The sequence below is a fragment of the Petaurus breviceps genome, unplaced genomic scaffold, assembly GCF_028583685.1.
Source record: "Petaurus breviceps papuanus isolate PSGF00001 unplaced genomic scaffold, PetGlider_PUasm1.0 446, whole genome shotgun sequence".
Classification (NCBI taxonomy): Eukaryota; Metazoa; Chordata; class Mammalia; order Diprotodontia; family Petauridae; genus Petaurus; species Petaurus breviceps.
Genome location: NW_027186338.1, coordinates 3430322 through 3457008, shown reverse-complemented (window position 1 = coordinate 3457008; position 26687 = coordinate 3430322). Strand labels below are relative to the sequence as shown.

At 41.5% G+C, this 26687-nt stretch overlaps 1 protein-coding gene across 4 annotated transcripts in view; it reads right to left on the bottom strand.

Annotated features, from left to right (window-relative positions):
* Positions 1-26687, bottom strand: part of ST3GAL5 (ST3 beta-galactoside alpha-2,3-sialyltransferase 5) — a 73787-nt gene that overhangs the window by 13639 nt on the left and 33461 nt on the right. For 2 of the 4 annotated variants that reach the window (XM_069101073.1, XM_069101070.1), the window contains exons 3-6: positions 19620-19731; positions 9518-9861; positions 2612-2798; positions 223-381 (exon numbers count right to left, since the gene is read on the bottom strand). In XM_069101073.1, the coding sequence (XP_068957174.1) occupies positions 223-381; positions 2612-2798; positions 9518-9861; positions 19620-19731 (802 nt within the window). Of the gene's footprint in view, positions 1-222; positions 382-2611; positions 2799-9517; positions 9862-11155; positions 11314-19619; positions 19732-22519; positions 22628-26687 lie in introns of those variants that run through there. The other 2 variants (XM_069101071.1, XM_069101072.1) reach the window with 2 other exon arrangements.

The following is a 26687-nucleotide window of genomic DNA, read 5'->3' as shown; positions in this document are numbered from 1 at the left end:
GTTTACCCTTAGGAGGTCAGGCACTGAAGCCCGATAATTCACTCAAACAGTAAAAGATGGAGAATCTTCTATTTAAGGCACGGAGTTGTGGGCATCCACATGTTCAAGGATTTCCTAGGCTGCAGCAAGCACTAGGCACTAAGTCTTTACAACATGCAGAGAAATGGGAACTGGTTTTTCCCCAGAGACGACAGTTCTTGTTTTTTAACAAAAGGACCATACCTGACTCCAGCCCCAGATTCTTGGCTGGGGTTCTGAGTATTGCAGCATGTCCACGGCAGTGTTCTTAATGATGACCGGATTCAGAATCCTGAACTGTTTTGACTGAAGTGGTATTTTCTCAGCAACATGCTTCCAAAAGAACAGGCGCACCCAAAGTGGCTGAAGAGGGGAAGTAATTTTTCATAGTATTAATAAAAGTGATTCATGTTTACATAAGAGGCAGCGCATAGAGTGCTGGCTTTGGGGCCAGGAAGACCCAAGGTCAAGTTCTACTTCAGATATTTACTGGCATCTGACCCTGGACAAGGTCACTAAGATTAAGTTGCAGAGAATGTACCCACTACAATGATTGCCGTTTCCTCATTTGAGAATACCCTATAACAATAAAATCCCAAGTCTTGTCCCTATCCTCCATTTATAGAACAGATTTTTGTCATATGGGGATCATTTGAAATAACATGGATTATTTAACCTGAAAAAGCAATTTGAGGGTTAAGGCAGTGGGAGGGAGAACATGAGTGGTTTTCAAGTATTTGAGGGCAGGGCATAAGCTTGTTCTTGGCCTGAGGATGGAACTGAATGGATGCAAGTTGTACTGCAGTACATATAGGTAAGATAAAAGGAAGCACTTCTAACAAATCAGAGATACCCAAAATGGGCTCCCTCTGGAGACAGTGCTCTCACTTAAGGTCTTCAAGGGTAATATGAACAATCACTCTGGAGTTTTGTAGCAGGTGGTTGCAATCAGGTATGGATTCTGATTAGATAGCACTGAAGGTCCCTTCCAACTTTGAGATGATGTGCCATGCCACTTTTATCCATTTCTCAACCCTGTGAGGTTGGTACTTCAAGTATAATTACTTCCAAATTTACAGATGAGGAACTTAAGACAGGTGGTTTGAACACTGATGGTTAGCCCCATAGGTGGTACTAAAACCTTGGTCTTCTGACTTCAAGCTCCATGCTTCTTTCCACACACCTACAGAGTGCTCAAACTCAAACCTGTAGAAAAACTTTATTGTTCTCATGATCTACACCTAGTTTATTAAGAGGGGTGACACGTATAGAATAGATAGCCTGTTAGGTCAAGCAAACAGTAAATATTATGCTTTTCTTTTTACCATAGCCTCTAGCTTTGGAAGAAGGGAGGCTAGGTTTTTTTCCTTCCTTCCTTCTTTCTTTTCATTCATACTTTCATTTCTCTTCCTTTCTGGGTCCATTTGGTATAGACCAAGGAATATATAATTCTGATTTCTAATTTAAAATCTTCAATTCCAGTCAAGATAATATCCTAATTGCCTTACAGAAAAAGATGACAATTTTGAAGAACTTTATAATGTCAAGCTTTGAAGATCAAAGTTCCCCATGGGCATATAATAATCTGGTATGCAAACAGTAGGTATATTTTAAACATTTTTTATAAAATGCTCCATTTTCATATGGCTAATACTTATGTATATATATTCGTTGTTGTTCAGGCATGTCTGACTCTTCATGATCCCATTTAGAATTTTCTTGGCAGAGATACTGGAGTGGTTTACAATTTCCCTCTCTAGTTCATTTTACAGATGAGGAAGCTGAGGCAAAGAGAGTTAAGTGACCTGCCCAGGGTCACCCAACTGGTAAGTGTCTGAGGCCAGATTTGAACTGAAGTCTTCCTGACTCTAGGCCCAGGTCTCTATCCACTATGCCACCTCACTGCTCATATATCTATATGTATATGTATATGTATATATATATATATATGTGACTTGGGTCACATATATGAGCTGTGACAATGAAATAGTGCACTGTTTTATGTAAAATAACCCAACAACTCTAAATGATGTTTGCTTTCCTAAAAGTATTTTTTAAGTTTTCTTTTGGACCTATCTTTATAACTTGTATTACATCCTTTTAAATATACTCTGTGGTGGTATGTTTTTATCCTTCAAAGGTAGACTCAATTTTTGAGAGTGCTCAAAAGTCATTTGGAACCAATTCTGATAAATGATAGATGATTAAACTAGGAAATGTCACTTTTTCATACAACTAAATGTAGTGATGAGGCTGGTTTTTTTTTTTTCTTGATTGGTTCAATCAAGGCTCTGAAGGCAAATGAAAAAGAAATATTCCCCAGAAATTAGCTGTGCAAACTCTTCATCTTCAGTATCAGTGTCTAGCCTCCCAAGGGGACCACTCTGAATGATAATTCATTTAAATGAACAAGGTCTGCCATGTGTGCTTTTAAATCAGTCCATTGCTCCTTCAGACCTCAGTGATAGTGAATAAGTATCTGAGTCTCAATTTTCTCCTGTGTAAAATGAAGCAGTTGGGCTGGATGGTTCCTAAATCTCAAACCTTGCTTTAATCAAAGCATATATTTTGTAGATGAATTTTCATTCCTTACCACTGTTTCATTTTTTATCATTGCTTCAAGCCAGTTGAAGTCAACACTCTTAAATAAAACTGCAACAAACAAGTCGTTAGAATAATACTCGAGGTCAGACAACGGGGCTCCCTCTGGATACGTCATCCTTATGGTAGTTTTATTCCCAACGTGGTCTGTGTATCCCTGAACTGGTGCACTGTTTAACCTATTTTTTTAAAAAAAAGGAAAAGTAAATTTTAAAATAAATACCACAATTTTATCATACTAATTACCTATAGTTGACCTTTGTGTTACTCAAACAAGGTTATGCCATGCAGTAAAATCATAAATGTGCACATTTAGCAGTCCTTTCCATATCATTCACAAATTTAAGACTCCCATTTAACTCCACTGAATCAATTTTTCTTCATTTGTTAAATAATTATCATCAACAACAAAAATCTAACAGTGGAATGGTGACAGTTTTCAGATGTGGTTGGTTAGAGAAAATCTTTACAGAAGCCTGTTTCCTTCTCATGTTTTCATAAATGATACCTGAAATATACATATACCATCCTCAAAAATTGTTTTTATAGAAAAAGGAGGCATGTGGGTCAGTAGTTGTTAATGTTGGCTTGGTTACCGATTCTTTTTGGAAAGAAAGAAAGAGAGGGAGGGAGGGAGGGAGGGAAGGACAGAGAGAGAGACAGAGAGAGAGAGAGAGAGAGAGAGAGAGAGAGAGAGAGAGAGAGAGAGAGAGAGAGAAAGAAAGAAAGAAAGAAAGAGAAAGGAAGGAAGGAAGAAAGAAAGAGAAAGGAAGGAAGGAAGGAAGAAAGGAGGGAAGGAAGAAAGAATGAAAGAGAAAAGAAGGAAGGATGAAAGGAGGAAGGAAGGAAAGAGAGAAGAGAGAAAGAAAGAAAAAAAGAGGGGCAACTAGGTGATGCAGTGAATAGAGCACCAGCCCTGAAGTCAGGAGGACCTGAGTTCAAATCTGGCCTCAGACACTTAACATGCTTACTAGCTGTGAAACTTTGGGCAAGTCACTTAACCCCAATTGCCTCCAAAAAAAAAAAAAGAAAGGAAGGAAGGGAAGGAAGAAATAAAGGGAAGAAAAGAAGGAGGGAGGGAAGGGAAAGAAACACACATAAAAGTATAATGTACATTTCTATACTGTGTTGTTTTTAAACTTCCTTCATTGATTCTATTTTCTAATCCTGTAAATAAACATTGTGACTTTCTAATTTTGCCTCTGAAATAGTCTAAAAATGGATACCATACTGTTATATTTATTGTTTCTGCATTCCTATTTATTCATTTCAGTATCACACACAGCTTAAAAATATCACTCTATTATTTGCCATGTATATTCTTTTTCATTCTTTTGGAATATTATAGTCTGAAATATTTTGCAAGTCAATCTCTGATTATCTTTAAAATTGTGTTGTCTACAGCATGGATTTCTTCTGTTTGTATACATTTGGGTCATCCTACAATCTCCTTAAGTGCCTTTTTACCTTCCTTACCAAGCACTCCAGGCACTTAGGTAGTAAAGCAAAAATTACGAGAAGGCATCACTAAAGAAATGCTGGCAAATTTGTTCCATTTCACACCTATTTGGTGTCCTTCTCATATGGCAAGTCCTCAGTCTTTGCTAGATTCTTTGCTGACCTCCCATTATGTAAGTGTGAACGTCCCTCAGCCTCTGCCCTGCATCCTTTTCTCTATATAATCTTTCTCTTGATAATCTCAACCACTTCTACAGGTTTAAAATATTCCTACATAGTAACTCCCACATTTGGATAGTCAGCCCTAATCCTTCTCCTCGATTCTAGTCCCACAATGGGTCACAGACTCATAGATCTTCATCTCGATATCCATATAGGTTCATAAACCTGGAAGGGACCTAATATCATCTATTCCAGTTTCCTCCTGGCCACCTGCCTAGGGGATAACTTCACCAGGATGTTCCATTAGCATCTTAAACTCCAAATGTCCCAGATCAGACGTATCATCTGCCCATCCTTCACTTATCTCCCCCCAAAAAAGTCATCCTTAACCTTTCACTTCTCCCTTACTGTCATAGCTAATCGCTTATTGAGGCCTGTCAAGTCTATCTCCGAAATACCTGTCAAATCACTCCTCTTCTCTCGAATGACAAATCCACAACCCTAGGTCTCACCTCTCATGACCTCTCTCTCTCCCCTAGACTATTGTGATCATCTCTTAGTCTCCTGTCTTCCAGTTTATCTTTTTCCCATCCATTCTCCACAAAGCTGCTGTGATAATCCTAAAGTATATATCTAACCATGTCACTCAAGCCCCTGCTTTGCCTTCCCCAAATTTGGCTTTCTATGCACTTAAGGACTTCTACAATTTGGCTCTCACCTTTTTCCATATGATTCCCCCTCATAAACGAATTTTTAACCAAAGTTATTCTTCATACTCAACATTCCATTCCTTTGTGTATTTGCACAAACAGTGCCCCACAAGCATGAAATGCATTCCTTTCTCACCTCTTGTTTCTTGGAAACCTTATCTTCCTTCAAGGTCTAATTCAGGGGCTCGTTCCTCTATGTGGCCTTTCCTGATCCCTTCAATAGCTAGTATTCTCTCCTCAAATTAGCTGATACTTATTTGTTTTAATGTTGTCTTCTCACAGAAGATTGTAATCTCCTTGAGGGAATGGATTATAATATTTCTTTTTTCCTTTCATCCCCACCTGTAGCTCCTTGCACATAAGTCAGGGCTTTGCTGAACATAACTAAATCTGTAAACGTTTTGGGTATGTCTTGGCTTTGTTAAGTTTAATGCCAAGTTTTCTGTAGGCTTGTTTTCCCAATACTGCTCACAATCTTCTTCCATCTTCCTCTAGAATATTTTGAAAAAAGACTCATACCCCAAATCAGTGTTGGCTTTAGTTGCTAGATATCCCTTCTGGGCTGAGCGAGTTTCAGGGCTCTTTTGGTCTTCTTGCTGTGGCATCTGTTTTCCATAATTTAAACTTATCTCAGAAAGGTTGATATTCAGAGTCAATGACTTTACTTTTTCCCACTTTTCATTCCCGCTCCTCAAGTGGTAAGCTTGTTTAAATAAGTCAGGCTGGTAGGGGTGGCCAGGTAGCACAGTGAGTAAGAGCACCGGCTCCAGTGTCAGGATTGACCTGGAGATCGAATCCCGGGCTCAGACACTTAGCACCCACCCAGAAACACCTGGCCGTGTAACCTTGAGCAAGTTACTTAACCCCAATTGCCAAGGGGTGGCCAGGTGGCTCAGCGAGTAAGAGCACCGGCTCCAGCGTTGGGACGACCTGGAGATCGAATCCCGGGCTCAGACACTCAGCACCACACTCAGAAATAACTGGCTGTGTAACCTTGAGCAAGTTACTTAACCCTGATTGCTTAAAAAAAAAAAAATTAGTCAGGCTGGAATTGTAGAAACTTCACAGAAGATTTTCTTCTCATTTTTGATGTTTCATTTTAATTTGGTTTTATTTTGACTTTGCTTTAACTAGTGGATGACCACAGCAGACAGCTAACTTGGGACTGAATCCCATACTGGTAGCTGTTTCATGCCTGTAAAGACAGTTTCATTTGCATGTGAAGTTGTTTGCCATGTTTACCACAATTAGTGTCTTCTTTCTGAAGAGGGTATTTGTGATACAGAGTGCATTGTACAGTGGGAAAATGTGTGACCTCAGGAAAGTCACTTAAACTCTCTGGGCTTCATTTTCCTCATCTGAAAAACTGAAGATTGGACGGGATGACCTCTAACATCCCTTCCAGCTCAAAAATCTATGAAGCAAACATTTGAGTTCTTTAATTTTGTATCTTAAATCATATTTCCCAAAAGAAGCTTTTACTTTCCACTGTTTTGAATGAATGAAAAAGGTATTTATTAAATGCTTACTATATGCCATGCTTTGTGCTAAGCACTGAGGATACAAATTCAAAAATAAAGACAGTCTCTGTCTCAAGGAGCTGACGCTCTAATAATGGAGGGAGAAGAAGGAAGGAAGGAAGAGAGGGAAGGAGGGAAGAAGGGAGGGAGGGAGGAAGGAAGGAAGGAAGGGAGGAAGGAAGGAAGGAAGGAAGGAAGGAAGGAAGGAAGGAAGGAAGGAAGGAAGGAAGCCTTTATTTAAGTGCAGGGACTGTGCCAAGTGCTTTACAAATATCTTATTCATTGAAGACACCCCACATAAGGAGTGGTAACTATGAAGTGTTATTTTGATTGGGAAAGTTGCAGAGATGGTGAATAGAGCCATAGGAGAATAGAATGTTCCCACACCCTAAGAGCAATGGCAGTTGACTGGATTATTATACCAGAAATGGAAAGAAAGGTTGAAGAGTATGGGGGATTTGGAGGAGGTACATGTATAGAAACATGCTAGACCTGGGCCTAAGTATAGTGGGCAACTGAAATAACCACCCGTGGGACATCTTGTTCAGCCCCTGTTCTGGGAATGAAGGGCTCATATCCTTTGGGGCTTGATTTCTGGTCTGGGTGGCATGGTGGCTGACAAGGAAATAGCCTGGGATTAAAGTGACCTTGGCCAGGGAGTGAAGTCACGGTGTATTAAGGAACATGGTAATTTGGTTTAGAGGCCTTCGTGAAGTTTTTGAGAAAAATTTTCTCTTTCTCTTTCCTCCGCAATGTACACTAAATACAATTATCTTCACAATGGTCTTTTTGCTTAAGCTCATCTCAGACACAAAGTCAAACAGCCAAATGAGCCATGAAGTAGTTTCTTGTTACTTTGGGGAGAATGGAGAATCGACTTCACCCACTCCTAACACCAGCCCACTTGGAAGAAAATCTGCAGAGTCAGTCTGTTTCTCAGTCCTCATCCTTCTTGACTTCTTGGCAGCCTTTGATATGACCAATCACCCTTTTCTCCTTCATAGTGAAATCTCTCCAGGTTTTCATGACCCAATTCTCTCCTGCATACTCTTCCAATACCGTTGGACCATTTCTCAGTCTTTTCCGCTGGATCTTTGCCCAGGTCATGGCCATTAATTGTGGATGTCCCCCAAGGCCTTATCCTGAGCCTTCTTCCTCTCTCCCCACATACTATTTTCCCTGGTGATCATTAGCTCCCTTGGGTTCAATGACCATTTTGTGCTGATTTTTCTCAGATCTACTTATCCACTAACCATCCATAAATGGATATCCCATAGCCATCTCAAACTCAACATGTCCAAAAGTGAACTCATTATCTTTCCTCCCAAGCCCTCCTCTTATTCTAACTCTCCTATTACTGTCAAGGGTACTGTTTTCCTCCCACTTATTCAGGCTTGAAACCTAGGGGTCATCCTCAATTCCTCACTCTCTCTCTCTCTCTCACCCTTATATCCAATCTATTGCCAAGTCCTGTCTATTCTACCTTCAACAAATGACATATGTATATATACACACATACATGCATGTATGTACATGTATATAAATATATATATATATATATATATGTATCTTTATTACACCTCTCCTGTCACATTGCCATCATCCTAGTACAGGTCTTCATTACCTCCCCCCAAGACTACTGCAACAGCCTCTCTAAGTCAAGCCTGTTCCAACTCAAGGCCATCCATGAGTCTTTGAGTGGAGACTCAACTCTCAAACTGATCTCCCTAAAGCATAGATCTGACCATGTCACTCCTCTATTCAATCAACTCCAGTTGCTCCCTGTCACCTCCAGGATCAAATCCCCTCTTTGGCATTCAAAGCCCTTCATAACCTGGCTGCTTCCTACCTTTCCAGTCTTCTTCTACATTATTCTCCAAATGTGCTGTATTGTCAAGGGCCTTCTTTGCTGTTCCTCTCACAAGATGCTCCATCTCCCAACCTGGGACATTTTCGACGGCTGCCCTCATGCCTGAAATTCTTTCCCTCTTCATGTCCATCTCCTGGCTTCCTTCAATTCCCAGTTAAAATTTTGCCTTCTATAGAAAGCCTCTCTTGGACCGTCCCCCACCCCAATTCCAGCACCTTCCCTTTGTTAGTCATCTCCAATTCGTTCTGTACATATCTTTGTAGACAGAATGCAGTCTCCTCCATTCGATGGGAAGCTTCTTGAGGACAGGGGCTGTCTTTTGTCTATCTTTGTATTGCCAGTACTTAGCACTGTGCCTGGCATGCAGTAGGTGCTTAATAAGTGATTGTTGACTTCTTTAAGCTTCATGGTCACATTGGTAGTGAGCAAGGCAAAACAACAGTGATTCTATATCTTTAGGACTACGTCAACATTAACTAATTCTTATCCTGTTCTGCCCCCTTTTCTGCTACCCTTCCCCTGTCAAAGCAGAAAGATGGAGGGTGATCATATCTGGTTCATGGGTCATCACGATCAGAAAATTTATTACTCAGGGGACAGTCTGCTGGTGATGAGCTTTCTTACACTTAACCCGGCCGGTCCTGAGGAAGCAAACATAGTCTGCTGCTAGGGCTGAACCCCAAACCTTTCCAGTGTGGTAGAATCTGATACAACTCCACTGGCAGAACATTCAGAATCTAAGGTTCCCCTCCACAGTGGCCCCACGAGGAAGTGGAGAGACTGTGCTGCCTGATTCATCTTTTTAAAGCACCAGATTCAGTATGGCACCCCTCTGTCTAAGAACTCATCGCACCAAGTACCACCTCTTTGGCCAGGTGTTTGGTACCTGCCATGACTTGGTTCTGTCCTTATTTTTTACAAGTTCCTAAGAAGAGCCTCCTGGCTGCTTCTCTCACGTTTCTGTCATTCTTCCTCCTGTCTTTATATCTGGTTTTGTCACACACCTAATGTCTTCGATTATTTCATGTGCAGCGCCTTTGTCTAATTAAGGAGTGGGACTCCATGTGTCCCACACAGCATTTAGTACAGTTCTCATCACACAGAAAAGACTCAGTATGTACTTACAAACTGAATTCTCTAAGGAACAAATTCAATTTTAATAGTAGACTAGCACCTACCTGATCACAATATCAAACTGATTCACAATGTGGCCCAGTCCAAGTCCATTTAGGATTCCGCCATTACCCATAACAACACAATGTTTACAATGTTTTGCTTTCAAATTTTCAGGCACATCGTGCTCAGGCATAAGTTTTAGAAGGTTCTGTAGTTTACTGGAGACCTTGCGAAATCCAAATGGAGGATCGTATTTATATATCTCTTCATTCGTTTCCATATCTTCTTTCACAAAGGGGGATGAGTCCATGCCATATTTCTGATCAAATAATCGTTCCATCTCCTTTTTCACAAAATGGGGTCGACATTCCCCTTGTAATACTTGGCGAGCATATTTCTGCGCTCTCTAAAATGGAGAAAAAAGCAGAACTTGATCTGAGAATAAGTTTTAGATATTATAAGCATTCAGTTTTGGATACCAAGTATCTTAAAGACTGGCCTCTCTTCTACATGATTCCTTTCATTTAATGAGCATAAAATATATATTTTACTCAAGTTAAGAGGATTTATGTATAAGAAAAAAACTCACAGGTTTGGAGCTATAAGCAGACTAAATTATCAAGCAGTATTTATTTCATGAGTACCCACTAATAATCGATGGTCTTATGTCAGTTACCATATATGACAAATTAAGTAAGTACAATCCAACCCTGATAAGAATTTTATAAGCTCCTCTAAAATAAACTGAGATTTAAAAAAATCTATGTTTAGGTGTTAAAGACTTTACTTTCCAAGTTTGCTGTTTAGAGTTACACTATCCCATAACAGGAATGGGGAACCTGCCATAGAAGCTTCCTATTTTTAGGTCATGTCTTAAATTCAGTCAGACGGGTAAAAACAAAACCAAACAAAAACCACCCAAAACCTCAGTCATCAACAATACACTAGGAACCTGTGTATTGACGACCTTGGCATCATTCTCAAAGGAACAAAGTTTCACATATAAAACATCAAAAGGTATCTATCTTCTTCATGGCTGTGTCAGCAAGGTAGATGCAACTTAACAGCTTCATGGCCTTTATACCCAAAGGCTTACTCCAAATAAGTCTGAAAGCCCAGGCTTTGCACCTAACTAGGTTCACATCCCATTCTCCCTGCCTCCAAGTGCCACTGGAATCTACCCCTGCACCATTTAAGATTCAGAGGTATGTGTCCCGGGGCCCAGAACTGGGTCGGATGGCACCATCCAAAGTGGTACCGTCTGAGTCTGTGAAAGGCCAGCAATAAGGACAAACTGTAGAAGCAGGAAGAGATCCATTGCCAAATTATCTAGAGCTAGGGTGGAGGGGTGGGTAGCAACAGGAACGAGTGTATGTGGGAAAGCCATGGCACCAATGAAGGAGAGGGACCTGAAGGAAAGAGCAGAAGGGCCTTCCTGAAGCCAAGGAAGAATCAGTGAAACGCTGGACTGGAGATCCATCCAGCCAAGGGCCCCCCACACTTTGTCACACAGCTGAGAGTCCTGGCTGGGCCTTGGGCAGATACAACTTTATCTCTCCCAGCTCCTTCTTTCTCATGAGCCACAGGTGGCTGAAGAAGCAGCAGCTACCGGCACAGGAATGGTCAATACTTCATTTGTGGGTTTTGAGGGAATTACAATTAGGAAAATCAATCCATAATACTCCACATATGATACATACCAGAGGCTGCCAGATGGCTCAGCGGACAGAGCGCTGGGCAGGAAGGAGGCAGGAAGACCAGAGTTCAAATCCGACTTCAGACACTTCCCAGTTGGGTGACCCTGGGCAAGTCACTTCACCCTGTTTGCCTCAATTTCCTCACTTGTAAAATGGTTGTTGTGAGGATTAGGGATAATATTTCTAAAGGGCCTTGTACAGAGTAAATGCTATATAAATGCTCATTCTCTTTCCCAGATAGAAGCAGGAAACCGAAAATGTGGATTCCAGTCCCAGGCTTGGCCCGAGTTAGTTGAGTGATCTGGGTTAATAATCTCCCTGTAATTCACTTTCTGCCTCTGCAAAAGAGGGGTGACTCCCATATCACTGTTTTTCATGCTCCAAAACAGTGAAGGTTTGTTTTGTTGGTTTTTTTTCCCCCATCAGCCCACATTAATTTACGTGAAATTCCTTCTGCTTTATCTGCAAACAAGGCCACACTTGCATTTTGCCCAGAGTCAGACACAGACTTCACAACTCTCTCAGGAAATACTCCCCTGTCCTGTGGCAGCAGGAATTTACCAGAATGTGAAACAACAGGCAAAATTCAGGTGGCCTGGAGCTGTGGTGAGAGCAGAACAAATAATTTTCCTTTCTCCCTATTCACACTGATGTGACTCCAACTATCCAAAAAAAAGAGAAATGAGAATCTATAACTTTTCATTAGAGCTGCTGTTTTTGTTCAGTGTCTGACTTTTCATGATCCCGTTTGGGTTTTCTTGGCAAAGATACTGGAGTGGTTTGCCATTTCCCCCTCCAGTTCACTTTACAGATAAGGAAACTGAGGCAAACAGAATTAATTGACTTGCATAGGGTCACACACAGCTAGTAAGTGTCTGGGGCCAGATTTGAACTTGGGAAGATAAGTCTGACTCCAGCCCAGTGCTGTATGCACTATGGTGCGTCCTAGCTGCCACCTTTTTTTTATTTGTTTTTTTGCTTTTTGGAGGGCAATTGGGGTTAAGTAACTTGCCCAAGGTCACATGGCTAGTTTTTGTGTTAAGTATCTGAGCCCGAATTTGAACTCAGGTCCTCCTGACTCCAGGGCCGGTACTCTATTCACTGCGCCCCCTAGCTGCCACCTTAATAGAGCTCCTCAGTGCTTAACAAAACATCCTGGGGGCAGCTAGGTGGCACAGTGAACAGAGCACCCACCCTAGAGTCAGGAGGACCTGAGTTCAAATCCAGCCTCAGACACTTAACACTTATTAGCCATGTGACCTTGGGCAAGTCACTTAACCCCAATTGCCCTGCCCTCCCCCCTCCAAAAAGCAAAAAAAAAAAAAGGTAAAACATCCTGAAGGACCTGAGAAGTACTTTGTTTGCCTTAGAAAGATAAAAGAAGAATGACTCATCACATTGAAAAAAAAGAAGAGCCCAATTGGCACACTATGGATTTACTAGTACGTACCTGCACGGGTGCCAATAGAATTAGAAAATCTGGAAAGTAACTTCAAGATGATTGGCTTCCACCTGAAAAGCGAATCCCTTCACCTGCAAACAATATGGAGGTCCCATGCTACTGGACACAGCCTATTTCTTACTTGGAAACTTAAAATTAAGTTTTGTGCAATATGCGAGGTTACAGTTAAAAACAGAAGAGTTTGCCTGCTTTTCTTCCAATTATTTTTCAGAGCAACGTTCTTCAATTTTCCAGGGATGGGGAACCTGTGATCAGGTGTGGCCTCAAGGCTGCAGGTTCCCCACCCCTGGACCAGATCATGCAAGAAGAGGGATTTCTGACATGTGATGTCCTCTATGAGATCTCCACTCACAACACACACGGAAAAGGTTTAAATGACTGAGAGTACTTCCCAATACATAAGCTACAAGCCTTCGGCACAAAGGGTCCATAAGAGACCATGTCCAGTGGTGAAGGCCTGGCTTCAAATCACAGCCCAGCCATCTCACTGTATGTCCTTGGGCAAGTCACTTTACCACTGTGAGTTCCTTGTTTATAAGATGAAAGGGATGGATCTGATTTTTAAGGTCCCTTCCAGCTTTAAATCCTGTGACCTTAGGCATACTACTTGGTGTTTCTCAAAAAAGAAAACATTTCAGAGAGGATAAAATTTGCCATTCAAACATACACATACACACACACATACCCCAACCAATCAAAACTCTATATTGCCATGTTAAGAGTGAGGAATTTTTTTCATTTGTTAAAAAGTTATTAACCAGCAAATCCCTATGTTTCTGGAACAGAATTTTGGGCTTCAATCAAATAAAACTCAGTTATTTTGTCACATGTTTAACGGTAAGCATAACAGCAATTGTGTTATATTTGAGCTGTCAAGCTCCTGGCCCCAGGCCACATGCCATGGCAAAGTCAAACCAGATAAAAATGTAATCGGGAAATGTTTAATGGAATAAGTAAAAATACAATATAATGTAGACAAATCTGATTTGTGGTTTTCCAAGTCAGTATGTGGCCTGCAGGGATGTGCTTCTCTTGGAGTCTGACACCACCGTGGGTCACAGTAATAGCATAAACAGTACGGAGAATTCCTATAATGAACCTAACAACCAAATGGAGATCTTGCAGTTTTAGGAAGATCATCTGTTAGTTGTCCAGAATCTATAAATAGTGTCAATGAAGCTCTAATCTGCGTGGGCAGGGACATTCACAGCCATCAAAAGACAAAGTCCTTGATCTGACAATAATGATGACATCAGCAGCAACAGCAAAGGGCAGGCGGAGGTGGCGATGTAATGTTTTAAAACTGTCCGAGTGCTTCACATATGGACCAGCGCCACTGTGTTGGTGTTTGGCACACAGTAGGAGCCGAGCTGGGAAGACCTGGCTTTCAGCTTGTCTCTGGTATTTACTCTCTGTGTGTCCCTCCAGAAGTCACTTTACTTCCCCGTCAAATGAGAGAGTTTGGATGGGACATCTCAACCCTAGAAGGCAGACAGGAATGGGGACCAGCCTCGTGATTTCTTTGGTCTAAAAGGTCAGCACCTTCTCTGCACCTCAGAGAAGTCCCAGATCACTCAAGCAGTATGTGCTGAAGGTGAGTCTTGGACCCAGGTTTCTACTGTGCAAAACTATAATTATCCCTATTTTGCAGGTAAATAAACTGAGGCTCAGAGAGGTTAAATAAAGAGTCCATGGTCACATAGCTAGTAAATGTCAGAGACATGATTTGAACCTGTCTTCCTTATTCCAAGAGCAGCACCATGCCTACTACTGTATTTCCCACCCTACCTCCTGGATTTCCTTTTCCTCTCCTCCTAAAATAGCTTCCTGAAGTCTTCCCTGGTCTTCCATTTTTCTGGCCCCTTCCTCTGCTGCTCTCCCTTTCCATCCGACCACCTACAGAACCCAGTCCAGTTATCCCTATGCCCTTCCCACAAGGCCTGACCCTGAAAGTCCTGGGTCCTAGAAGCTTTGGGGTGGCAGCCTTTGGACAGATGAACAGTGGGGTGACAGACCCAAAACAGAAGAGGCAGAGAAGTGGAGTTGGAAAGTGAGATCTGGGATGAGTGGGCCCACATATAAGGGCTGGAAGGTATCAAGCTTTTCCCAGAGCCCCCTGTGTCAGTGGAGAAGGTCTATGGGGCATCCAGAACATTGATTCTGGATCCTTGGGGCTTCTGGAAGCACCAGCCTATGCCCAAGCATGACGTACACCAGGCCCAAGAACCAACTCATTCATATCAAACCACAAGTAACAACTCTAGGAAAGACAGAGAAGCAAGGCTCACCCAACAACACATTTCAGAGGCAGATGTGAGTGACACTATCCCCCTTCTGTAAGAAGCAGCTAAGACTCAGAGGGATTTTTCACCTCCCTGGCCTTCAAGTCAGTACAAGACCCCAGGTCTCATGGCTGCGGACCCAGTGCCAGCTGGTCCTTCCATTTCATTCTAACGTCTTACATTAGTTCAGGTGAGGGGGAGAGATGAGCAGGGCTGAGTGGGTGGAAAAGACACACGGGGATCCAAAGGGCCAAGGACCTTCACAGCCGCCCCTTTTTCTCGCTAACCTGGTACCTGTATAACTCTGGGCTGCCACCACGGTGCTCATGCTCCTGGAGGCCAAGGCTGCAGAAAGTCAAATTTTCACTAGATTTCCCTCTGCCTCAACTAGAGCAGAACCCAAAGGTGAAGTCAGCTTTCCTTTCAGGATATTCTATGAGGATAAGAAGGATGGAGGAAAGGGTTAAGACCCAGACAGAGTCACACCTTTAATGAAGCCTCCCAGACACCCTTTCTCAGAGGCCAGCTTGCCTTCAAGGCACTGAGGTCCACATCTGTCTCTTATTCCTCAGTGACCCAGACTATATTACTGTGTGTTGAGGACATAAAGGTAGCCAGATCCAGAGTTAATGGCACTCTGCCCCAGGTAGACCCTCTCAACACTCCCTCAGTCTCCAAGGCAATACACCCTGAAGAGAGAACCTATTCTGAGAAAAGAAAGGGCACCTTTTCTTTTCTTTATTTTGGAGGGCAATTGGGGTTAAGTGGCCAAAGTCATATGCCTAGTAAGTATGTCAAGTGTCTGAGGCCAGATTTGAACTCAGGTCCTCCTGACTCCAGAGCCGGTGCTCTATTCATTGCACCACCTAGCCACCCCAGAAAGGGTACCTTTTCTGCTCTACTCTCTTAGGATAAGTCTTCTCTCCCTCCTCTGTCTCCTCTCTCAGCTGTGTGTCTCTCTCTATTGTCTCTCAGTTCTCACACACACACACACACACACACATCCGAGGTACTCATGAAAACATGGAAAACCAAACATCTACTTGAAATTTTGCCTACAGTTGGATGTTTTTAACCTGGGGTTTACAGATTCCCCAAGGAGTCTGTGAACAAGAATGGAAAAAAAAAATTACATCTTTATTTCATTAAAACTGGCTTCCTTCATAATTCATTGCATTTTATTTTATGCATTTAAAAATATGATTCTGACAAGGTGTCGTAGACTCCATCAGATTATCAAAGGGGTCCATAACACAAACAAGATTAAGAATCTCCACCTTAGACAGATATATAAAAGCAGTATGCGAAGCCATGAGGTCATAGGCAACTGTGCACACGCAGGTACCAGAGGAAATGTTGGTAACAAGTAAGTCGGTTATGCACAAAATGTAATCTCAGGCTACCGAGTGGCCTCTAGCTAAATGAAGAGAAGGCCAAGTCTCTCACTGACCACATGGCCAAAAACTTAAACTGACATCAATGTGCTCTGTCCCCCTCTCCCCCAATAACATTTAAATGTACTTTAATATTAGAGTCGCTCTTTCAAAGCCCTTAAGCTTCTTCCCTTGAGAGACAGTGTCGGTTTTTAAGCCACACCTAGGAAGGGACCTCTTTAAACAGCAGACACAGAAAACCACAACCACCACAACAATGTGTCCTCTTCTATTAACAATGATACAACTTGGTAATTTCCCAGAACATCCCATGCTGAAAAGAAATTAGAGATTCTTCCAGTATCCTGCTAACTTTGAGCCTTGCTTCTCTCCCAGTGTCCTCCATGGTCCTTCTCCTGATGAGACCAGATACAAGGATGAGGGCTGGGTGACACAGCTTTCCTTCTCTGTACAATTTCTTATGTTAAATTTTCCTCCTGTTTTGAGCCTCCACAAGGGGCTCAAACCACTGCATGTTAGCTTTAGAATACAGCAGGATACCTGGATTTCCCCTGCACTCATTTGTTTGAGGTTTTGTGAGAATGTTAAAAATCATTTTATTTGTTTGTAGCCTAAAGATGGGTATAACATCACCTTAAAAAAAAAAAACATATAAAAATGTAACTGGGAAGTGTTTAACAAAACAAAGTACAAAACCAAACAGGAAATGCTAATCTGTGATCTTCTGAGTCAATGTGTGGCCTGTGGAAATCTGTTTCTTATTGAGTTTGACATTACTGTACTGCATGATAAGTAAGCAATCGAGAAATTTAAAAAAAAAATTTAAAAACAAACCTTGGCTACACTGATAAAGGGCTAATAACTTATATGGAAAGATAGGAAACGATCTCAGGTAATGAAAAGAAGAAAAAGGAATTCTTTCATAAAGAGGGAACATAAGCGAATTCTAAGTCTGAGGAACAAAGAATCTTAAAGAGAGAACGGGGTTGCCATATCACACACCTCCTATAGTCATCTCAAACTCTAGTTTATGGCTATGTGTTACTGGAGAGTGGGGTGGGGAATGGGAAGGGTTAACTCACACCTCTTCGGGTTTCCCCAGTATTCTGGTCCACAACAACTCCACAAAAATATTATGAAGATTATTGGTTTTAATGCGTAAAATGTCATTTTAAATTTGTCCTAAAATAAACAGAGAAATAAACAACAACAACAAATCCACCCTTTCTTTTGATCTTTCAAGCAATTAGCCCGTCTCTACCCTCCTTTTCCCCACCAATCTCTTTGCAACAATATTTTTGAAAAAGTAACCCTTGATCACAGGGTTGTTGTAAGGATCAAATCATAGCAGGTGCTTAATAAATACTAATTCCTTTCTCTCTCCCCTTTGGCATTTGGCAAATACTTGTTAAAGCCCTAGTAAATGTGGAGTCCATGCCAGGTACTAGGGAGATAATCTCCACTCTCATGGGACTTCTGGTCTGGTGGAAGTGGGGGATGTCTATGTCCAAATCACTACAGAAATATGTGATGTACTATATTTTATTGTATATGTTACTATCCATACCTTTTTATTGATAGAGAAGTTGAAATTCAGAGAAATTAAGCAGCTTAAGGTCAAAGACACAGCAATTATAGACCTGGATCTTCTGACCCCAAATGCCAGGAGTTTTCCCACCACACCACTCTGTGTGTCCCTTTGCCAAGGATCTGAACATGGGTGACAGAAACAGGAAAACTGAGAGGAACAGGGCTAGGGGAAAGACAGTGTGATCACTTTGGGACGAGTTCAGTTCCAGGTGCTGGCAGGACATGCAGGTGGGTGTCTGCAACTGCAAATGTAGGTCCAGAACTGGGGAGAAAGTCAAGGTGAAGCCTGGGAGTCAGCCACATAAAAAGGAGTTAAAGCCATGAGAGCAAGTGAGGCAGCCGAGGGAGAAAATGGAGAAAGAGAACAGAAGAGGGCCAGGAAGAGAATGTTAGAAAACACTAATATTAAGGGGTAAGGAAGAAAAGGAGTCAATAAATGAGGCAGGATTAGGAGGACCAGGAAGACTATGGAGAAGATGAAGATCTATAGAACCAAGAGCTACAGAAGGGGGGTGGGGAGAGAGAAAGGAATTAGTGTTGATTAAGCACCTACTATGTGCCAGTCACCATGCTAAGTGCTTACAAATGTGTTCTCATTTGATCCTTATAACAACCCTGTGATCGAGGGTTACTTTTTCAAAAATATCGTTTCAAGGAGATTGGTGGGGAAGAGGAGGGTAGGGACGGGCTAACTGCTTGAAAGATCAAAAGAAAGGGTGGATTTGTTGTTGTTGTTAATTTCTCTGTTTATTTTAGCTTGGGGAGAAAAGGATCAGTAATTGAATGAATTTATTGAATATCTGGAAAAAAATTCATTATAATCCCGAAGGGAGTCAAAATATCTGATGCAGGAATCAGGCTGGTCCTAGATAAGTTAGCTCCAGGTTTTTCAGTGATGCGACCAGTCAGTACTATCTATTCCTGGTTTTCTCTGTGATGCAGCTGTAAATCAGAGCCTGCCTGATATCCTGAGATCCAGGGCTCTGCCCTGTTCTGGGATTCTGGCCAGAAGGTGTTAGCTGCCTTCTATGATTATTATACATTTTTAGATACTATTCACTGGGTATGGAAACAGCAAGGACATGATTACCCTCAAGGCCTACTTGACATCACTGCCTGGCATCCTGAAACTGAATAAAGCAGTATCAGAAAACTTAGTGACCTATAGATACTTTCTTTGTCTCGTTATTCTATAAAAACCTTGCTCATGGTATCAATAAATGGATTATGTTTACGATCTCACCTGGCCCATGATTTATTCTGCACTTCCATGGTCTTTCGTGTCATCTTAGAGCTAGCATAAGAAACCCCTTAGAGTTGACTCAACAATAACCTTTTGATGATGGCATTAACTGTTTGTGTAGTGATCCTTAAACATGTTTAGCTCATCCAACCTAAAGGAACCAACTCAATGGTTTGATAAAGTGTTTCCTTAAACTGAACTGGCCATAGATGCACTTCTAGGAAACATTTTGATGGAACCTAGAAGTCCTGGTGAGGAAGGTTGGGAGGTATAGAATATGCTGAGGAAAAATGGAGGGGGATCAGCAACATTTTAGAGTACGAGAGGAGATAAAGTCTGTTTTCTTACTAAATAATTACCTTATATAATAAACAATTAATATTTTATAGGTCAGACAACACTAGAATTGGAATTTTGTTAAGGAAAATAAACTTACATGCATGGAACAAAGTTTCAAAAATGTAGACAAAGCAAAATGTTTAAGAAATAATCAAACCTTTACACGCTCAGGATCCACATAATGCACTCTTTTCATGTCACATTCTTCAGCACTGTAACTTAACTTGAGGATATAAAGGATCCACACTCCAAACACAAGTAGCAAACATCTGTGGGAAAACAATTTAAAAATTAAATTACTTATCTGTGCACAATTCAACAGTGGTAATCCTAGAATTATACATAGAATATCAGAGATAAGGGGCCCTGGAGATAATCTATTAGAAACATATCTTACAAGAACAATAAAATTGAAACATTAAGTGAAGAAATCATTAAAATCAAAGCTTTAACATAACATTTCTGCTGTTTCCCCCATAAGAAGGTGATAGAGCCTTGAGAACAGGCACCATCTTGCTTTTCCATCTCATGTCCCCATGGTGTTTTGCACATAGAGGAGAGGCCCTTTAAAAATGATCTTTTTTTCCCTTACATTCATTCATTTAGAAGAGTGAAAATTTTGACAATGCTTCAGCTGGGAAAGCAACAATTTTTTCCTCTTCACTAATTTCTATCAGTCAACTATTTGCATGTTTCCTTTTGTTAAAATGTTGTTACAGAGTACATTTAATTACAAATTGTCCCAATACAATTCAAAACTTGCATTCTAATCTGCAGCCATTTCAAAATTCAGTTAGTATTCACAAAAGAATGATGTGAAACAACACGTGCTCATGATCTTGTTTTAACATTCAGCACTGACTACTTTATGACAAATTAAAAGCATTTAAAAGATTCAACAAAAGTCAAATACTTAAGAAACAGATTAAGTCATTCTTATCATTAAAAGAAAAAAAGAGGACTGACACATTTAAAATGAAGGCTATCCTTATATCTAAAGAAATTTAGCTGTACTATTGTTACTAGGTATTCAGGCAGAATGCCTCTGTCTTTGATGATGATAATAGGAACCGGTTTAATGACTTCTTAGTTTCCATTATGATAGACTTCCCATGATAATCTAGACATATTCCCTACGAAAAAGTAGTAAGGGTGTGAAGACCAAGAACTAAAATCAGACTATTCTGAAGATGTAATGTTAATGTATGTTCTCATCAATGCAATTTCCTTCTTTCTTTCTTCCACATCACACAAAACAAACTACAAGATAAAAGAGTAAGAGAGCTACATGAGTTTTAAAATTCCTTGATTTTTATCTTCTCATAGCTTAAGGCAGTTTCCTTTGTTTATACTGGATACCTCACTACTGCTCAACACAAGGTGATATTTAAAATTAGGCCCATTTAATGAAAGAAGCTTTTACATTAGACTGCTTTTCAATGAACCAACCATACTACATCCTCTGTCTGAATCCTTTTCTTGTAACTTTCATCATTTTAAGGCTCTTCTAATCCTTTTACCATTTCCCCACATCTTCCTTCTATATAGCACCTTACTTAAGGATCCAATCTATATAACTGCCATTGTGCAATAGTTTTTAAAGTACTTCTTTCTTACCTCCACAAATTAAATCTGTAGAGATTTAGTTACACCTGTGTTGTACACACACAAACATATCATCTAAAAAAGTTCTACCACAACACCCTCATTATGACATGGAGTGGCTCTGGGTTTTTAAAAAGCTTTGTCAATACTCTGGCAGGCCCTCTAAAAGGGCCTCAACTCAGGCTTTGGAATTGGTCTTGGAAGCTGTCAAGTTTAATGCCCTCATTTTCCAGATGGGGAACCTGGGGCACAGATAATGCAAAACTTTTAAGCTTTCTCTATTAGCATTCCTCAGCTTTTGTTGCATACATTCCTGGGTAAGGAGTTCATAAAGAAATGTCGAGGTTAATTGTCTCATAAGTTGATTTAGAAGAACAGTAAAGACCTCAGGGCGTAAGTGTCTTAAGCTATTTTAAAAATGGCAGCCACCAAAGGTGGCTCTAACATCTAGCAGAGAGAGCCGACAAACTTCAGATGATCTGAGTAAATCCCAGAGCAAACTTGAGGAAACTTGAGGCTTTAAAGCCCCCACACAAATTCCAGGGCCTTCCCTCTGCTTATCAGTTCCTACTTATCCTGTATGTAGCCTGTTTGTACTTGGCTGTCTTCACCAGACTGTAAGCCCCTCAAGGGTGTGAACTGTCTTTTGCCTTTCTTTGTACTGTTCCAGGGCTTAGCACATAACCAGCACTTTAATAAATAATTACTGATTGATTATGGGAGATTTTATGCTTTTGGTAATTAAAGTGGGAAAGCACACAGGGTTTAGCCAATCTTACTCAGCTACAGAGTTGATGACAACTTTGGTGTTGCTGGGCTGGGGCTAAGGGCTCCAAGGAAGATGAGCAAAGTCAGAGGACATGTTACTTCTCAAAGGGGGACACCAAGATCCTGATGGGGGAGGGTATCCCAATAGGTTCAGCAGATATTCTGATCTTATCCAAGACCAGAAAACCTGCAATATCGTCTGGAAAGAATTCAAGGTCTCAGGCTTAATTGGAGTGAGAGTTGTAGAAGTTTATTGTTACTTCCATGAAAAGCAGGCAAGAGTCCTTTAGGGGACCTGCGAGTGAGAGGGGTACATGCTTTTACCTTTAAAGGGTAGGGCTGCCATTGTCAGGGCTGACCAGACAGGAGGGGCCTCAATGCATAGACAAAGGTCAGAGCTGACCAAGAGGGGCATGTGAATAGACAGTTTAGATAAGATTTGGGCCAGGTCGTTAAGGAGACAAAAGGCAAAGATAAAGGAGGGTGTGAGCCAGTCCAGGGAAGAAATCAAGAGATTAAGTAAGAACAAAGGGGTCACAGGGTGTTGCCTAGGTGGAGTGTGGGATAGGGAGAAGGGGCAGAACTCAAGGGCGGGAAAGGACAAATTGCAGTTACAAAGTCAGACTGGTTTTACAAGTTGGTTTCACAAATTGATCTAGACCCCAGGTACCCCATCAATCCTACCTCAAGGATGAGCTTCAAGAAGGCTGAAAGTATGGTTTTCTGGAGCTCGCCATAAGCTTGCTAGGGTAGGGACACCTATAGCCCCAATCAGGCCAGCAAAAGGATGCCCTCAGCTCACTTCCACCAAAACCAAGACTGCTTAGAGAGAACAGTAGGTCCTAGAATGACAGTACAATGTTGCGGAAAAAGTGCTGAGCTTGGAATCCAGAAGTCCTTGGCTCAAATTCTATCTCAGAATTAATCTGTGATCACAGGCGAGTCAATTAACCTTTTTAACACCCCAGTTTCTTCATCTGTAAAATGGAAGTAACAATCCCCATAGTGCCAACTCCGAGGGGTCTTGTCAAGATTAAATGGGATAATGTATATAAAGGGCTTTGCAAACTTCAACGTCTCACCTAGGGAGGTGTCAGTTATCATTACCCCCCCCACGGTGGCCCTGACCCCCTTATGTGACTGGGGTGTCACTGGCACAAGGAGCAACAAGCACACAATGCACACTTCTCAAACTGTAAACAAGCTGTGTTCCACAAGTGTGTTTATTCAGTTGTTTGGAACTCAGGACACATTTTCCCAAAGAATACTTTACAATATGCCATTAACTCTGTGATCTCATCAATGTGGATGCTTTCTGCAGTGGTGTGAAGTGCAAACATTCTCATCTTTTACAACTGATGTCCATGCCTTCCCATAAATCCTCCATAAAGGTTGCACCCAACATAACTGAGGCTTTCCTCAAGAACTTGTACCCTTCAGTGGGTACCAGGGCAACCTCTAACATTATCCAAAGGTTAACCTTCACTCTTGATACACCCAAATGAATCAACCATCCCAACCTAACTAAAGTAAACAACATGATTATCAAGCCTTGATACTTTCACCAGGCGAGAACATCTCTATTGAATCAGTCAATCAAAGACATTAAACTAAGTCCATAATATATTTGGAAAGAATGAAAGCCACTGCATGAAATAAAATGATAATACACAGGACATGTATTGGGATTGTTTGAAGAAATTCAGACATGCCCTGACAGTGCAGGATGATAAAACAGTAATCCAATATGGAACCCAGGAATTCCAACTGCAGGCTATCCCATATGAAAGAAATTCAGGCCAAGCCCTCGAGAGTGCATCACTTTGGGGTCAGAAGGAAGAGAGAGAGCACCTCTGTTTCCTTCTCTCCGCCCCACTTCTACTCATAGGGAGTGAACTTTTCCTGTCCTGTAAACTTCACAAATTCAGAAGATGCTGGCCTTCCCACCTGCAACCAATAGTAGCAGCCCTGGAATAGGGGTGGCTTAAGGCAGGGTCTGTATCAGCAGCTAAGGACAAGTTAGACATTGAGGAAAGGCATCTTTTGGACTCTGGACTCTGTGGAAAGAGAACAGGACTTCTGAAACCAGGACGTGTGAGGTACTCCTTTTCCACGTGTGCTCTTCAAGTAGGAGTCCACTTTCTTCTGAATTCTGAATGTGCTTGTGGAGAGAGGGTATCCCTAGATGAGGGGGGAGGGATGTTGTTATACCAACCATGCTTATATATTCTGCCTTCTAAAAGTTTTGGGTAGCTCCCTAATTGATAACAACTGATGAAAATCAACATCAGTTTACTGATGGAAGCTTGCAGACAATAGCATTAGAAAGAAACCCCCCCACCCCTCTAAGCCTCCCTGTGGCAATCCAACCTCCCAGTGCAATTGGAGACTGGAAAAGTGAGCAGTGGTTACCTTTTGCTGTGTCATGGGCCCCTTCTCAGAATGTTTTAAAATGTATGGAATAAAACACAAAAGATTACAGTGGGAATCAATTATACTGAAATAATTATGAAACTATTAAAAACAAACAAGTTAGTTCACAGACCCCAGGCTTTATAAAACCCCTCTGCCTAGAGCCTGTACTGCACATGCATGAGTAGGTCATGTCTTGTTCTAACCATGTGCAGATCTCTGCACAGAATACGTGCTTGCTGAATTTGCTGAACTGAATTGTCTATCTCCTGGATAAAATCTTCTATGCTCCTTCTTGCACACAAGGAACCACTGTTAATATGCAATAGCCCACATCTCTCCACTGCCATGAGGATGGTCCAACATTTTGATTCTTCAGTTCTTGTGGTGTTCCATGATTTGCAGTCAATGAATCATCCAGGGAACATGGGTGTTTAAAAAGCAAACAAACCAACACACTTATTGGGAAGTCCTCTACAATGTCTTATCCATATGCTTTGTCATAGCGTGAAGGTAACCCTTGGTTCTCAATGGCTATGTTAAAGGAGTACAAGCTGTGGCAGATTCTACCCAGCTGGAGAGGCTTCCAGTATGGTTCTGGCGACAGACTACGTTAGCTATCTGAGGAACAACAGAACTCAAAGTAGAGAGGTTCATAATCAGTGGCTTGGCCACCAGGTAATGGATTATTTGACCACAGCAACCTTCAAAAGAAAGCAAAATTAAAAGCCACCCTCAGTTCTAGGCTGGCCACCTCCCACTTCTGCAACAATGGTGGGAGACTGGCAGAAAACGGGGCAGAGTCCTAAGAACCACAGTTCATAGACTCTTTACAAACTGGCTCTGCATCTCATGAGAACCTTGTCACACGGATTAGATCAGCTAGAGGAACTGCACCCTATGAATGTTGCTTTTCTCAATCTAAATAAAGCCAGACGATAGGAAGTAGCTACCACAAAATGGGAGGATGGCTCAAAGGCTCTTGGGAGAAATAAAGGAGCCGGGGGAGTTAATTTCATCATGGACTCAAGGGAAATAAAGAAACAGTGCTTTGTGAACGTCGGATGCAGAAGCGATGTTCTTTTAATTGAACAGAGGAAGCCACAGCATAGTGGATGTCCCCTGCCTCAGAGTCAGGAAGACCTGTACCGTACTGCCAGTGTGACTTGGGCAGGTAGCTCTGCCTCTCCAGGATCTGGGTAACTCTAAGACTGTATACTGCAGAGAAGATGAAGTCACAGGCCCAGTACTTATTCCCTTTCCTCTAATTAAACTGAAATGTCATCACTGGACATTCAGCTTTCTTGATGTGCAGTGATTATAATGAACATCAACACTTCCCCAAGAAATCCTCTATGAAAATAACTATTTACATGTCAGGAGCTGCTGCAGAAAATGATGATGATATAGAAAAATCCCACAGAAAATCTCCAAACCAAGTAAACAAACCACCTAAAACTCAGTGACTGTGCTGTAAGAAGACAAGCAAAAACAGGTGGGAAAACAATCTGGTTTAGGGTTAAGCAGAAAAAGAGGACTACAGATTACCCCCTCGCTTCATGTCAGCATTTCACAAATACTCTTCCAAAGAGAGTCAGAAAGCAGTATACATGATGTACCCCCAAACATCAGATACGACTCCTTAGAGATCTGGTTTCTGTTTCACAATTGGTCATCTGCATGCAGACAAACCGTCAAGTTACACTGTAGCTCCAATGCTGGAAAGAACATTAGGACATTAGAAACCACTTATTCCAGCCCTCCCACTTTACAGAAGAGGAAACTAAGACTCAAAAATGCTAAATAATTTGTCCAAAGTCATGCAGGTGATGAGTGGCAGAGCCAGAATTCAAACCCAGGACCCCTGACTCCAAAACCAGTGATTTTTCCTCCTGGATGTCTCTGTAGCAAAAGTCAAAATCAACATCAAAATGGAAGAAATGATCAACATAAAAAGATAGGGCATGCAATCACAAAGGTTCCATATTGGCCTAATTTAATAAGCTAATGGTACCCAAAATGGGAAATGGATAAAGGAACATCACAAGCTATCATCACTGTGAAATAATAACCACCAAAAAAGGGCCCAGAACCCATCTTAGTCCACAAACGCTGGATAAACAAACACATAGGGAAGCCAACAACAGTAGCTGAGGAGATAAACTCATGGAAAAAGACAGATGGTGAAAGATTATAAGTCATTTCCCATAGAAATAGTGCTATTAAAATGCGTGTGCGTGCGTGCATGTGTGTGCGCATGCATGCGTGTGTGTTAGGTCCCCAGGCAATTCTGAGGTTATACTCAAGTCTTTGGATAACAGCTACAGTAACATGCTAGTGTCACCTCCTTCCTCAGGGTTACTGCTCTCTTGTTCTCTTCTCGAGTTACCTTAATCTGTATGTGCTGTATCCTTGCTACTATTACCCCACTCCTCCGAGA